At 43.7% G+C, this 15,077-nt stretch overlaps 1 protein-coding gene across 1 annotated transcript in view; it reads right to left on the reverse strand.

Annotated features, from left to right (window-relative positions):
- Positions 1-515: 515 nt before the first annotated feature.
- The window catches only part of mxd1 (MAX dimerization protein 1), a 34,479-nt gene continuing 19,917 nt past the window's right edge, over positions 516-15,077 (reverse strand). The window contains exons 4-6 of the mRNA XM_069917720.1: positions 12,168-12,282; positions 11,009-11,168; positions 516-6,465 (exon numbers count right to left, since the gene is read on the reverse strand). Of these exons, the coding sequence (XP_069773821.1) occupies positions 6,281-6,465; positions 11,009-11,168; positions 12,168-12,282 (460 nt within the window). The 3' untranslated portion in view covers positions 516-6,280. The remainder of the gene's footprint in view (positions 6,466-11,008; positions 11,169-12,167; positions 12,283-15,077) is intronic.

A 15,077-nucleotide genomic window follows, 5' to 3' on the forward strand; every position in this document is an offset into this window, starting at 1 on the left:
GTTGACTGGTGTTAGACCTGGAAAAGCAGCAATGATCATTTTGTGACTGAATATCACTGTTGGTTGCAATTTACTTTTGAGTACCCCCAGTTAACTGGAGGCTCAAGATTCAATTTATTGTCAAGACAGTGCAATATTACATAGAATTTATTCACCATCATCAGAAATTGCCTGAAGTGCCTCTTAGTCAAAGGAAAGGAAATAAAAGAGAGTTCCCCTCAGTAACTGAGTGCCCATGGATTCGTCTCCAGCACTCCTGCAGCCAATTACCAGTCTGTGGTGTCGGAGGGGAGCAGAAATCAGGGACTATTACTGTGAAAAAAACATAATGCTGGAGAAACTCAGCAGGTCAGACCGCGATACATAACCAGCGTTCGGGTTTGAGCTGTTGAAGTGCGCTGTCTGACCTGCTGACTTTCTCCAGCACTGTGTTTTTACTTCAATCGCGGTGTCTGCAGACCTTATTGTTTTATTAATATCTTTACTGCGAACACATCACGTCAGAGACCATATAGTAATGAAATAAATTGTTTTTTTTAATTTTATACAACAGTTGAACAATACATTAAGTATACATACACACAAACATGTCTAACACATACAGTAGCTTGAAAGGAGCTACTTGGAAATAAACACCACTGTGTGGTCCTGACAGAGGGATATAAAGGTATTTACAATAATCAGCGTATGAAAAATAAACAATTGTGCCCACACCTCCATCAATCATTTGTGCAGGTTCAAGTGGAATCCTTTACCTTGCATATAAAAATGAGTATTTACCCTCGCCTGGTTCTGGCTTGAGAGGGAGGGATCAAGAAGGTGACGGGGACAAAAGATCAGTGCCAGACACCAATTAAAACAAAAATTGGGCCCAAAGTGGATAAAATAGTCAAGCAATGGCCAAAGCATGACTCAGACAAGGTACCTTGCAGAAGGGCTCAGGGCTGAAACGTTGGTGATATATCTTTACCTCCTGTGGATGCCGCGAGACTGGCTGAGGTCCCTCCAGCGTTTTACTACCATCATGGTGTCTGCAGATTTTTGTGGTTCACATCATTCTCTGGATCATCCGCTGAGACCGGGTGATGGTCCCACAGGCAAGAGAGGTTAGATGCAGGCCTGCAGGAGTTCTTTTGGTCAAACACAGATACCAGTAGGATTTGGAGAAAATCTTCCAATGGTTTTGGGGTGGGGGTGTGGGGAGAGAGGTTTCATGGTAAAATTCCATGTCAAAACACTCAGTGAATGCTGGAGGAACTCAGCTGGTCTCACAGGGCCTATAGTGGGGTAAAGATATAGGGCTGAGCCATTCTTCAAGGTACAAGGGAAAAGCAGGCAGGCACGAATTTGCTGAGACACCTGCCTGCTTCTTTTTGCTGATACCTTGAGAGAGACCTCGGGCCCGAAATGTCGGTCACGTATTTTTACCTCTTCTGGGCACTGCGAGACTGGCTGAGGTCCTCCAGCATTTACTGTTGTGTTCTTACTACAATCACAGCGCCTCCAAACTTCAGTGTTGCATCCTAAAATTCTAAGTCAATTTGCTCTGCTTTTGAGGCCTGCCTTGCTCGTCCAAATGTACATCACACTTCCCCTCCCCGCCTCCCCCCCCCCACGACGACAAATGCATAGGCTTTGAATGGTTAAAAAAAAGTTTGTAGGTATTGGACAAACTCCAAACCAACATTAAAAGAATTCAAACATAATTTACCAAATTGTCGGGCATATAACAGATCGAAAGATCTCAGAACCTAGACCTGTGCCTGTACACCAGGGTGTTCCTAGAGGCGCAATGCCAATAATCCATCCCTTTCCACAGCTTCCCTGATGCAACACTGTGTCAGAACAGATGAAGAGTTTACACAGAGAGTACCCAAAATTAAGTTCTGCTTTACAATTAGTTGAAAGGACAGTGCTTTTATTTTCTGCACGTGATATTATGGGAACAAAGCACCATTTATTTAATTAAGCAAAAGATATTTTATAGAACGGAAAAAATTAATATGGATGCAACTTTTGCTTTCCACTCAACCCTCCCACCTGTGGAAGACTGACCATTCACAATGGACCCACAGAAATTATGATGGGAAATAGCATCCAAGGATATTGATGGAATTAATCCCCAGGTTAGTGCAGCAGCTACACCCCATTAAAAACCTTAAAGTAGATCTCAGCAACCTCTGATCATGCTCCCCCATTCCAGAAAAACTTTTGGGAGGAACAGCCACAACCCAACCCAGGCCAGGTCCTCCAGCAGGTCAGTGTCAAAGGCTAGGAGTTCGATATGAAAAACGACACGTGAACTGACCCACGCACAAAATAACAGCACCAATCCAGTATAAATCTATAAACTCAGAAGGATGGAGTGCACAAATGTTTTACTAAAATAAAAGAGGAGAAGGCACAATTTCACCATCTTGAAACAGGGCACATCCAACATATTCCTCGCAATCAAATGCTCCAAACAGGTTTGTACTACATTTGCAAAAGTGCTCAATTCAGAACAAGGCAGGCAGACTCCCCCACCAAACCCCCCTCCCCCCCCAAATCGGAGAAAAGATGAAAACAAATCTTAACGAGGGGAACGTCACACCTCGATGACACTTTGTAATTACAATCTGCACTAACCACACCTCTTACACTCTTCTATTTTGAACTGCATTTTGGTGGAGAAAATATTACATCATTTTGGTAACATCACACATGATTATCACCAGGGAGGTAACTGTCGCACTCCAGTTGCATCTTCAGCACCCAGTTCGACAATTAAAGACTGGACGTGTGTTCCCCACCGGGGGGGGGGGCCTCCCTGTCAGCAAAATGACAGCTACAAAAGTTCAGAGAATAACAGTGGGAAAACTACTTCAAGTGTAGGTTAGTTGAGGGTATTGCAAGTTTAACTGTGTTCTTGGCAAGTCATTCTCAATGAGAAGTATTGGGTGGGTGGGGGAGAAAGAACGAGAACTTGACTGCCTCACAGGGAAGGAGGCCCATAGCTGAAAAAAAAAGATGGAGAATGGCTGCTCAAGGCATTAATTTGTCAGCAGGCACATTTGATGCCCAGTAAAAACAACAAACTTTAATCATTTAAATTAATTAGTTCATTGTAAAAGTGGGAAAACTCTGCAATTCCTAGAGGAAAAAAAATTGCCTTGCAGGCCCATCATGGTGAGAAAGATTAGTGCAAATGCGAGAGGAGGGTTGGTGCATCTCAGACAGAATGAGAAGTCAAATTCAAACTTAAAAAGAGTACAGTGGGAATAAGATGAGAATTTTGGAACAAGACTTCATGCGTTCTCTCTGCTCAGCAGAGTGAAAAATTGGTGGCACTGCACTGAATGCTCACCATTCATCTTCAACACCATTCAGGAGAAAAAGTACCAAATTTAATTTGTACAGATGCTACCAGCAAACACATCTCTGATGTTTGCCATATGGTTCCCCTCACCCAATTATGCAGAAGAGAGGCATGGCTAACGCCACGCTGTGGCAGCGCCAGTGACAGGGGCTCAAATCCAGCACTGCCTTTAAGGAGCTTGTACGTTCTCTCTGTGGGCTTCCTTATGGGTGTTCCAGTTTTCTCCCACCATTTAAAACCTAACGGGGGTGTAGGCCAGTATTTGGGCAACATAAGACTCGTGGGCTGAAAAGACCTGTTACTGTGCAGTAGGTCTTAAAAAAACTACAAATGAGCAACTTGCTGAGTTATTGCCGCCATAGTGCTGACTCACTTTTTTTTTTAAAAGCAGGGTAAGACGCTGGAGCTGATGGGAGGCAGTGCTACCCTTGCGTTCAGTGCTGGCCTTCATTCAAGTACAAGTGCAGGTAAGTTAATTCCCGTGCGATGATTGGGGAGACGGTACACCACCAACTTCGGGTGCATCTTCCTGATTGTGAAGTGCTATTGTAAAAAAAAGGGGACAGGGCAGATAATTTAAGCACAGATGGGCTTTAACGTGGCTACAGTTTTACTGTAGACTGGGCTCCAAAATAGATCTATGACCACCTCCTGGAGGTGGCAGCTCACCAGTGGTTTGGCCTTGTATGTGCAGCATCATGCCGAACCCTCAAGTACAGGGGACCCTCGCGCCCAACACCAGACACGCAAAAAGGTCTGAATTTGACATTGGTGCCATTTCTATGAAGATTCAGCTGCGGTTACGGAGCTGCTGTCAAGACACTTTGTTTCAGCCGCCTTCCTGGTCCTGACTCTTGTCACCCCGGTAAAGAAATGTCCTGATACAGGCTGAAGAGAGAATCATTAAATCATAGTTGTAACAGATGTTTGCTGGTTGCAATAAGCAGGTGGTCTCTTCGACACCTATTTATATTTTTGTGCAACTGTCACAAAAGTGTTCATAATTGAACTGTTGCCATAAGCAACACACGGGTAAACGTGGCCTGCCACTAAGAAAAGATACTGCCCATATCAGGTGTGAGAAAGGGCAAAGTTTTTTTTAAAACCACATCAAATCTTTGTACCAATTATTGTCTGTTTTTGAACTGAGAGAGTATTTAGCTCTTTAATTATGATTAGCAGCCAGAAACTACTCTACAATTGCTATGGAGAGATGCAGTAAGCTTAGGTTACCCTTTAAGGAGTGCAAAGACAAAACGTACAATTTCAGTAATGCATGGACAAATCCTTCAATGTAAGGTGGCCTTTCACCTTGCTCAACAAGCAGTGTGCAAAGGAGTAGGTTTCATACTCTAAGTGTCTCAGACATGGAACATCTCAAATATAAGTATTATATTCAAACAACAAAGGGATCAAGAAAGCTTTTCAGAGTACATATCGGACAAGAACATAACCCAAACATAAAGCGTTCGTAAAAAGCAGATTAAAACAAATTATGAAAAAGCATCAGAAACCAAGGATGCTTCAACTTCTGAAGACGAATGGAGAGGTTTGGTCAGTTCACGGAACCTGTGGCCAACATCAAGGGCATCTGTTGGTAATGTGCCGTGTAGGCTGCTGCGACTTGAACTTCAGACTCACTGAATCAGAGCTCTCAGATACATTACATGGTCACTTCCATTCAATACCAGTTGATAGCACATCCAACAGACTGTTGTTAGCTCTCCAGCATAGTGGCAGGGATAGAAATGGGACTACAGCCAAGCAAATGGGTTCCAATTCCATATACCCAGCACTCTGCTGTTTGTCCACCGCACCCTTGGACTATTCAACCACGTGGAAAGATGAGAGGGTTAAGCCAAACTTCAAGAATAAACACAAAACCTTGCATGAGAGAATCAAATTAAAATGTTTTAGGATTTAGAATGACCACATAAAATTGAGTGTAGCATTGCTTTTAAAATCATGTTTTTGATTTGAAGCAATCCTAGAACACAGGTGACCCATGAAAAACTCTCAGGCAAAATACTGCACATATGATGTATATAATCAGTGGAGAGTAAAAAATAAGTGAGTAAATCTTTCAGGCCATCACTTTTTTCCCCCTCTCTGAAGAAGGCCCTGGATCTGCTGAGTCTATTCAGCAACCCCACTCCTGCTTTCCATGATAATTCTCTGCATGAGAGTTCAATCAAATCTGGTTAAATATACAAAAGCAAATCTTTAGACAGGATTACAGTTTTTTTTTTAAAAAAGAAGAGTAATCCTGTGGACGACCTCAAGCAAGAGTGATTACATGGAGTGCATCCAATATCAAAACAAGTGGAAAATATTGAGTCAAGGTGGAATATCTAATGTCCATTGAAGTTTACCCAATATTACTTTCATATTCATTAACATATTAAGATATACAAAATGGATTTATGTTTATACTAAAAATTTATGTTCATCTTTTAATGAAAACATGAGGTAAACTCTCTTATCACAAACTTGAAAAAAAAATCAATCCTACATTCCGAGTGGCAGACTGAATTATTACGCAGCATCCTTGGGTAAAGCTTGTCTGCAGGCAGTTGCCTGTGTGGCAAGCATATGGCTATTTAATAGCTCTTTCCAGTCCCAGAATGCGAGCATTGTAAGTGTTTCAAAATACAAGTGGGGGGCGGAGAAGTCGAAAGGGCAGATGTAAGAGTGGGCGAGAATGAGCACGTGAAAGAAAAGCTAGAATATGCAAAATTCTCACCGCTCCCTCTCCAAACCATCCACGTTTTCTTAGTGATGTGGAGGATCTTCGGGGCAAAGTTGAAGTACCAGGAGACAATAAGCATGATGAAGAGGAGAGAAAAAGACATGTTGTGCTACAGAAACACTAAGTCCAACCACGGAGCAGAAACTCGTCATCTACGACTGGACCAGTTTTTCTTATAGGCTGGCGAGAGTTTTGTGAGGAGTTGGGAGCAGTTTCATTCTCTTGATGCCCGTACTGAAGTACCCTTCATCACTGCAACTGCTCTTCACGCTGATTTGTTCATCAGAGTCACTCAGACTACTATTGCTCCAATCCAAGTCGTGTGATATGCATTCAGTGCTTTCCACATCAATTTCTTCTGCAGGGGAAAAAAAAACAAAAATCACAAGCTATCAGAGGTTTTGCCCTTTTTTTTGGTCATAGTCAGACAGCGTGGAAACAGGCCCTTTGGCCAAACTTGCTCATGCTGACCAAAATCTCCTACCTACCTGTGTTTGGCCCACATCCCTCCAAACCTATCCATGTATGTTAAAAGTTACAACAGTACCTGCCTTAATTACTCTCCCTTCTCAGCAGTTTGCTCCAGACACTCTGTATAAGAAGTGTTACCCTTCAAGTTTCAATTACACCTCTCCCCCCACCTCCCCTTAAACCTGTGTACACTGCTTACGGATTCCCCTTCTCTGGGCAGATGACTGTGGGTGGCGGCCCGCTACCCAATAGGCATCCTGGCACACAAGATGGCAGTCGAACACGGCAATCCCGCGAGGACCACGCCAACTAAATGGACTTTCTTTCACCAGGCCTCAGGCCAGGCGGTGGGAGCACTGACCAATCGGTGGTCAGCAAGCCCATGATGTCATTTCTGCCAGAAGCAGTGGGCCAACTAGGCCTGGCAGGCAGGGCAAACTTTTCAATAAAGCAGTACTGGCTGTACCTTCCTCGTGTGTCTCTTACTTCAGCGCCCTGCCATAGCACGTGCTACAGTGCATTCTATTCTTCTCGTGATTTTGTACACCTCTATGAGATCACCCCTCACCCTCCTGCGCTCCAAGGAATAAAACCCAAGCCTGTTCTACCTCTCGCAGTAGCTCTGCCCCTTAATCCCATGTCCTGGTTACATCCTCATAAATCTTCTTGCAGCGTGGGGATAAAAATTGAACGCAATACTCCAAATGGGGCTTCACCAATGTCTTATACAACTGCAACGTGACCTCCCAAATTACATACTCAATAAAAACACAAAAATGCCCGAGGAACTCAGCAGGTCTCGCACCAGTTTGTCAAGGTACGAAGGTGAAGGATCTGCTGAGTTCTTCCAGTATTTTTGTGTGTCTTCTACAATCACAGCGTCCACAGACTTTAAATGTTTGCAATCATTTTTTTTCCCTGTTTGTTCCTTCAGTTGTGTTCAAATTATTGTGAAAAAAAAACACATTTTAATCAAACATTTTAAAAGAAAATTCATTTACAGTAAATTTAATTTAACCATGGCAACAATTTTGGATGCAAGGTTGTTGATTGGCACCTAAATTTTAAATGCTCATTTTAAATGTTACATTACAACATCAGTCAAACGTGAGAAAGGAAAGGCCATCTGAAATAGTCCTCTCTCCCTACACTGACTGATCTCACAGCAATATGACCAATTACCACAGTGAAGTGCATTTAGTTGGAAATTACCAAAATTTCCAAGTCTCGTGAAATAATTCATTAGATTACGAAATAGAAACAGTTCAGCATCATTTAAAAATGACGCAGAATACAGGAAACTGCAGGTCCTTTATCTCAACTCAAAATATACAGATATGAGCAGAAATCTATATGAAACTGAGCATGTTCTGCTGTTCAGTAATTGCAACTGATGATTTCAAATATATCCCTTGATCCTTTTGGAACCACATCAAATTCCTTCTTGATTATTTGTAATGTGATTTCAAATGCTTTCTGTGGTAGAGAATTCTACAGGTTCAACCACTCTCTGATGGGCTACCCATTATCCCTGGACCATGACACCATGGGGAATGCACTCCTCAATCTCGTTGTTCAGCCCATTACAATTTTGTAGTTTTTGTTTTGTTTTAATCTTCCTCTGCTGCTCTCCCTGTGCCCGGACTGGGGCCGCCGCCTCCCACTCCCTGTCCGGACCGGGGCCTCCGCCTGCCTCTCTCGACCGAGGCCGGGGCCGCCGTCTCCCCCTTGCTCCTGCCCGTATTGGGGCCGCCGCCGTCAACCCTTCGCCCGGACCGGGGCCGGGGCCGCTGCTGCTCTCCCTGTGCCCGGACTGGGGCCGCCGCCTCCAACTCTCTGCCCGTATCGGGGCCTCCGCCTGCCTCACTCGACCGAGGCTGGGGCCGCCGTCTCCCCCTTGCTCCTGCCCGTATCGGGGCTGCCGCCGACTACCCTTCGCCCGGACCGGGGCCGGGGCCGCTGCTGCTCTCCCTGTGCCCGGACTGGGGCCGCCGCCTCCCACTCCCTGTCCGGACCGGGGCCTCCGCCTGCCTCTCTCGACCGAGGCCGGGGCCGCCGTGTAGTGATACCACTACTGTGGTATCATCAGCGAATTTGTGTCAGATACAGCAATGAGCTCTCTGAACCCTTCTCCATTAACAATGGCGTGAAGCAAGGCTGTGTTCTCGCACCAACCCTCTTTTCAATCTTCTTCAGCATGATGCTGAACCAAGCCATGAAAGACCCCAACAATGAAGACGCTGTTTACATCCGGTACCGCACAGATGGCAGTCTCTTCAATCTGAGGCGCCTGCAAGCTCACACCAAGACACAAGAGAAACTTGTCCGTGAACTACTCTTTGCAGACGATGCCGCTTTAGTTGCCCATTCAGAGCCAGCTCTTCAGCGCTTGACGTCCTGCTTTGCGGAAACTGCCAAAATGTTTGGCCTGGAAGTCAGCCTGAAGAAAACTGAGGTCCTCCATCAGCCAGCTCCCCACCATGATTACCAGCCCCCCCCACATCTCCATCGGGCACACAAAACTCAAAACGGTCAACCAGTTTACCTATCTCGGCTGCACCATTTCATCAGATGCAAGGATCGACAATGAGATAGACAACAGACTCGCCAAGGCAAATAGCGCCTTTGGAAGACTACACAAAAGAGTCTGGAAAAACAACCAACTGAAAAACCTCACAAAGATAAGTGTATACAGAGCCGTTGTCATACCCACACTCCTGTTCGGCTCCGAATCATGGGTCCTCTACCGGCACCACCTACGGCTCCTAGAACGCTTCCACCAGCGTTGTCTCCGCTCCATCCTCAACATCCATTGGAGCGCTTACATCTCTAACGTCGAAGTACTCGAGATGGCAGAGGTCGACAGCATCGAGTCCACGCTGCTGAAGATCCAGCTGCGCTGGGTGGGTCACGTCTCCAGAATGGAGGACCATCGCCTTCCCAAGATCATGTTATATGGCGAGCTCTCCACTGGCCACCGTGACAGAGGTGCACCAAAGAAAAGGTACAAGGACTGCCTAAAGAAATCTCTTGGTGCCTGCCACATTGACCACCGCCAGTGGGCTGATAACGCCTCAAACCGTGCATCTTGGCGCCTCACAGTTTGGCGGGCAGCAACTTCCTTTGAAGAAGACCGCAGAGCCCACCTCACTGACAAAAGGCAAAGGAGGAAAAACCCAACACCCAACCCCAACCAACCAATTTTCCCCTGCAACCGCTGCAATCGTGTCTGCCTGTCCCACATCGGACTTGTCGCCACAAACGAGCCTGCAGCTGACGTGGACTTTTTACCCCCTCCATAAATCTTCGTCCGCGAAGCCAAGCCAAAGAAGAGAATCTTCCTCTCAATCTCGAGTGAATGAAGGCCTGATCAATTCAATCTTGATCCGTCTATCAGTTTGGCCATTCCTAGTGATCTTCACTGCATTCTCTCGTGAGAAAGAGCATGCTTTCTGATAATGGAAGAAAAACTGCACACAATAACCTTGGAATGCTCTTACCAAGGCCCAAACAATTGCATCAAGACATCCATGATCCTGTACTCAAATCTTCTCAATGTGAAGGTCAAAGAAACATGGATGCACTTCATCTTTTCTGTGACTTGTTCTCAAAAGGTATCATTGCACCAGCCCTGTGGCACCTCCCCCTTTCTCAATCCATCACTGTTGAGATATTCTGCCTTCCTGTTATCGTGAAAGTGGATGAGTGCACATCTAGGCATGGCCCAGTGTTTCATGCTGCCCAAACCACATTGCTGGATGACTGAATGAAATCCATACTAAAAATTAAATATACCATACATGTCAGCGTACAAGGCCACTGGTATACAAAATAACAGCCAGAATTTCCACTTGAAATGTAGGTTTTGAACTATGTACAAATCTGGCACTTAAAGGGGCAGTAAGCTCTCGGCAGTTATCAATCATCCCATTCATCACCATATTTTAAAAACAAATGACCCAGAAAAGGTTTACATTTTATGAGCATATTTTAAAATAAACCACCATTATCTCCTTTAACAGGCCAGTTAAAGGCTGTATTGAGTCGATGGCAGTCGGACAGGAAGGATGGAACTCATGGGGGAGCGCTGAGACTTTGCTGTTCATCAGCTGCTGTAATGGTGTATGCTGTTAGTTTAAAATAACAGCACAGTAAACTAAGCTATGTTAGACAGGTTTATAATAAATTTTTATTGTTTACGGTTCAGATTTTATACTTGGCGTAGTAGACAACTCCTGGTTTTGGGGAGAGACTTAAGATTCAAATACTGTCTTATACACCAGCATGCGTGGTATTTTTGAAGCAATTTCACAACTTTGCAAGACTTAGAGCAATCTAATCCTGTACCACACAAGTGCGGCAAATTTATGACAGATCAATCTTCTACCAACCATTTGACAGTAAATATATGCTGTTCCTTCAGACGTTACCTTGATCAGAATCTGATCGTTCCGAAGAAACAGTTGATCCTATGCTATCCATTCGCGTCCTCTCGATATTAAGCAGTTCCAGCTGCCGCTTCAAATGACGCTGCTCCCGTTGTAGCTGGTCAATCTGATGAAGGGCCCTTCTGTCACCTTCTTCAAGTGTCTAGCAGCAAACAAAAGAACTTGAAAAGCAAAAAAAAAATGCAGACGCTGGGTGACTGCAAGAAAAAGTAGAATGCGGGAAATATTCAGCAACGTGTGAAAGCAAGAGGAAAAAAGGCAAAATTTCAGGTCAACGATATTTCATCAGAACAAGTTAGAACCCATTATCCAGAATTCAAGCAACCGATTTAAAAAAAATTGAAAATAGATTTTTAAAAAATGCAGAAGTTTAAAATGGACATGCCTTGCCATTAGTTCTCCAATCACACAACATACAATCTCAAGCAACCAGAAAATTCACTTATCTGGTATCTACCATAGGTACCAGATACCAGAGGGTTTCACTGTACTTTCAAATGAAACGAGAGGAGGGGTGGAGCGCAGCAAGTTAAAGAAACGTCTGTTTATAGGGTTGAGAGCAAGAGAAAAGAGATAAATCTACTGGTAGCTGGAGGATTGGTATCAGTTAAAAGAACATAAAGTTCAATAAATATCCTGACTATTACATGTCGTACAGCTTACATCAGCTGGAGGTACCAAATCAGCTTCAAGCGCATTTTCATTCAGTTATTGTGGTGAGGTAATGACCCAGTTTCGATTCCATCTTCTACTCATCTTTATGGATGAGGGTGGAAAGCCAATGACTTTGGGAGATGTGTTAGCAATCTTCACCGAAAACATTTATGGGATTAATACTGAAACTACACCATGAAGGCAATCCTACGAGGGCCAAGGATGGAGGTCATTTAAGAGTGCAGGCCAGTCCATTGGAAATAATCTTGCCTGATGTCAAAAGTGTAAAAATATGCAAATGGTCCATAAAGTAAGAAATGCGTAGAATTTAGTGACTGAGAAAACATGTCTGATTGCACGAAGAATAGTGAGGGGTTAGATTTGATACCATCTGAAGACCAGCTCATCCTATGCTACAACAGAAGGCTGGAATTGGCCACTTTTTCCAACAGAATTCGAGATTACAAGATTTCTCCTTGCAGCTTACCTTAATATGCAATTTGGCTTTCATAAGTAAACTGAGTGTGGTATGTCTTGTGCTCTCTGCTCCCACTGGTACTAATTCTTTCAAACGCTCCAAGCAAAGTCGCAGATGGGCCCGCCTAATTTAAAGAAAAAGACACCCATTTAAAATTGTAATGCAGGAACTGATCAGGAAACACCTCAAAAGACTTGCACTTTTTGATGACTGATCAGGTAAAATGGAGACAGCTGCCTGCTTAACTTCCCTTTAAATCTCTGGATCTTCAATCCTCTGAGTGAATGGCTCCACTTCCAAAATACATTTGGTTCCGGAGTTGCCTCAGTTCTATTAGAAAAGGAACACAGGTACTTCCCGACTTATGACCATAATTGGGACCGATGGATCGATCTATCTCTAAACGGACGCAAGTTGGAATTTTGCCTGTGTGCATGGAGAACTGAAGTCTTAAAGTAAACTTTTTAATCATATGCTGTATTTGACAAATTATAACAGGGCTACAGGGTATGCAAGAGCCAAAATGTGTACTTAATTTGTTAGACGGCGTCCCGTGGTCCATAGGCTGGGCGTGGCCATCTTGACTCCTGTGTGCATGCGCAAGTCTTCAGATGGCACATGTGTGGTGGGTTCACATAATGGAGTTTGGTTGATGCATGCTTGAGAGTTAAGGTGCGAACTCCAATACATGAACCCCACTGATGCGCTAAAACTCACCTGTGTGCTCAGGAATCAAGATGGCCACGTCCAGCCTATGGACCACGGGATGCCGACTAACAAAGTAAGTACACACATTTTGGCTCTTGCAAGCCCTATAACCCTGTTGTAGTTTGTCAAATACAATATAAACTGCATAAATTTTATATTTTTTCTTATAGTTAAAAATTTTTTGTCATATGTGCAGATGGACACAAGTCGCATACGTACAAGAGCGTTTCCCTCTTTGACTAGCAATCACTACCATGTTAAACTGGCAAATGCTCACCATCAGACTAGGTTAGCACTTCACAGACTCCACAAGTAATGCCTTTGGCAAAAGGCTGCACAATACAGCCAAGAACTGAGTGAAACACAAAAGTTTGCAGACGCTGTGATTGAAGTAAAAACACAGTGCTTGAGAAACTCAGCAGGTCATGCAGTATACTTTAAAAAGCAAAGATAAAGATACATAACCAACTTTTCAGGCTTGAGCCATCCATCAAAGTACCTGAATAAAATGGTGTGAGGGGAGGAGGGGCAGGGGAGGAACAAAGGCCCACAGGGTGGGAGGGCACAAGAGAAAACATGGTTGAGCTCTGTGAATGGAGAGGAAGAGTTAGAGGAAAGGAGAGAGAGGGATAGGGAAGAGAATGAGAACAGGGAGTGGTGTAGTGAAATTGGGAGAAGTTGATGTCTATGCCATTCAGTTGGAGAGTGCCAAGATGTGACTTGCTGTGTTTCTTCAGCATAACTTTTACTATTGTCTAGAACACAAAGGTTGAGAAGAGCTGGTTACTTCCAATCTGTGTTCAACATTTTCAATAGTGCACTGCTCCCTCAGGAGGAACATTCTGAATCCAATAATAAATTTACGCAGATCTTTAAAGCATTGGGAACAATGGTGGTTTGTATCATCACCGATCTGAAGAATTGTTTCGTGGTTTGAGGGGCCAAGTGGCTTACTACTTATCCAAAAGGCGATCAGCTTTAATAAAGGTAAGAATGCACTCCAGCACAATTAGACTAGTCCATAACAAGAACATAAGAAACAGGAGCAGGGGTCGGCCGTCCGGCCCCTTGAGCCTGCTCCGCCATTCAATAAGATCATGGCTGATCTGATGATAGGCTCATTTCTAGCTACCTGCCTTTTCCCCCCCCTATCCCTCAATTCCCCTACTACGCAAAAATCTATCCAATTTTATCTTAAATATTGTTTAGTGGGTAGCCTCCACTGCTTCCATATCAATCAAAATGGATTAAATAAAGCGCCACAATATGTTCAAATGGGGGGGTAGTGCAAGAAAAGGTGTTGAGGTAGAAGTTCAGCCATGATCTTGATGAATGGCTGATCAAGGGGCTGAATGGCCTCCTCTTACTTTTTTGGAATTTTCCCTTTAACCAAACCTAAGTATTTAAATGGAAAACACTTAGAACCAGCAAATACACACACACTGAAAAATCTTTTATTGCTTGAGCAAGATTTTCCTGAAATGCGAAAGTGAACAATGCCGTTGTACAGGAATAATTTTGGATGAGCAGGCTCCTTTGTGGGATAAACATAATTTGACTTGGCTACGCTGCACATCACATTCCTAAGCTATAAATACTATTTTAGGTTCCTGCTCTGCCACATTCTACCTGAAACAAAACATTATTCGAGAATGTGTTCATCAATCACAATTTTCCACAGTATCAGAAAAAGGAAAGTGACAATTACAAATCCTGTAGCAGAAACAATACAAATCTGGTGAACGATATCATCTGGTAACACTAGACAACGAAGATTTTGCTTTCTGAACTCCTTCGAGGATATTTTAAGGACCTTGAGCTGTTGATCTCGAAAAAAATTACCTTTAATGTTTCTATCATGTACCAATTTTACATACAATCTGTTTTTGTGATTTTCTGTTATATTTTAAACATGCTTCACACATACAAAACCATGAAATGCAAAATGTCATTGAAAATTAATTTTCTGTGTTCACTTGCACTTCTTCCCTGATGATCTTGGTGCAGTCAGTGACGAACATGGTAAAAGGTTTTACCAGAACATGGTGACCATGGAAAAGTGATATCAGGGCAACTGGAATCCATTAATGCTGGCCGACTATTATTGGACACTGACATGAGAGGCATCAGATGCTGAGTACAAATGCAAATCAGCAGCAAAACATTTTTAGGTCAGTTGAACTAATGCAATGTGTCAGCATCATTATGCAA

The sequence above is a fragment of the Narcine bancroftii genome, chromosome 2, assembly GCF_036971445.1.
Source record: "Narcine bancroftii isolate sNarBan1 chromosome 2, sNarBan1.hap1, whole genome shotgun sequence".
NCBI lineage: Eukaryota > Metazoa > Chordata > Chondrichthyes > Torpediniformes > Narcinidae > Narcine > Narcine bancroftii.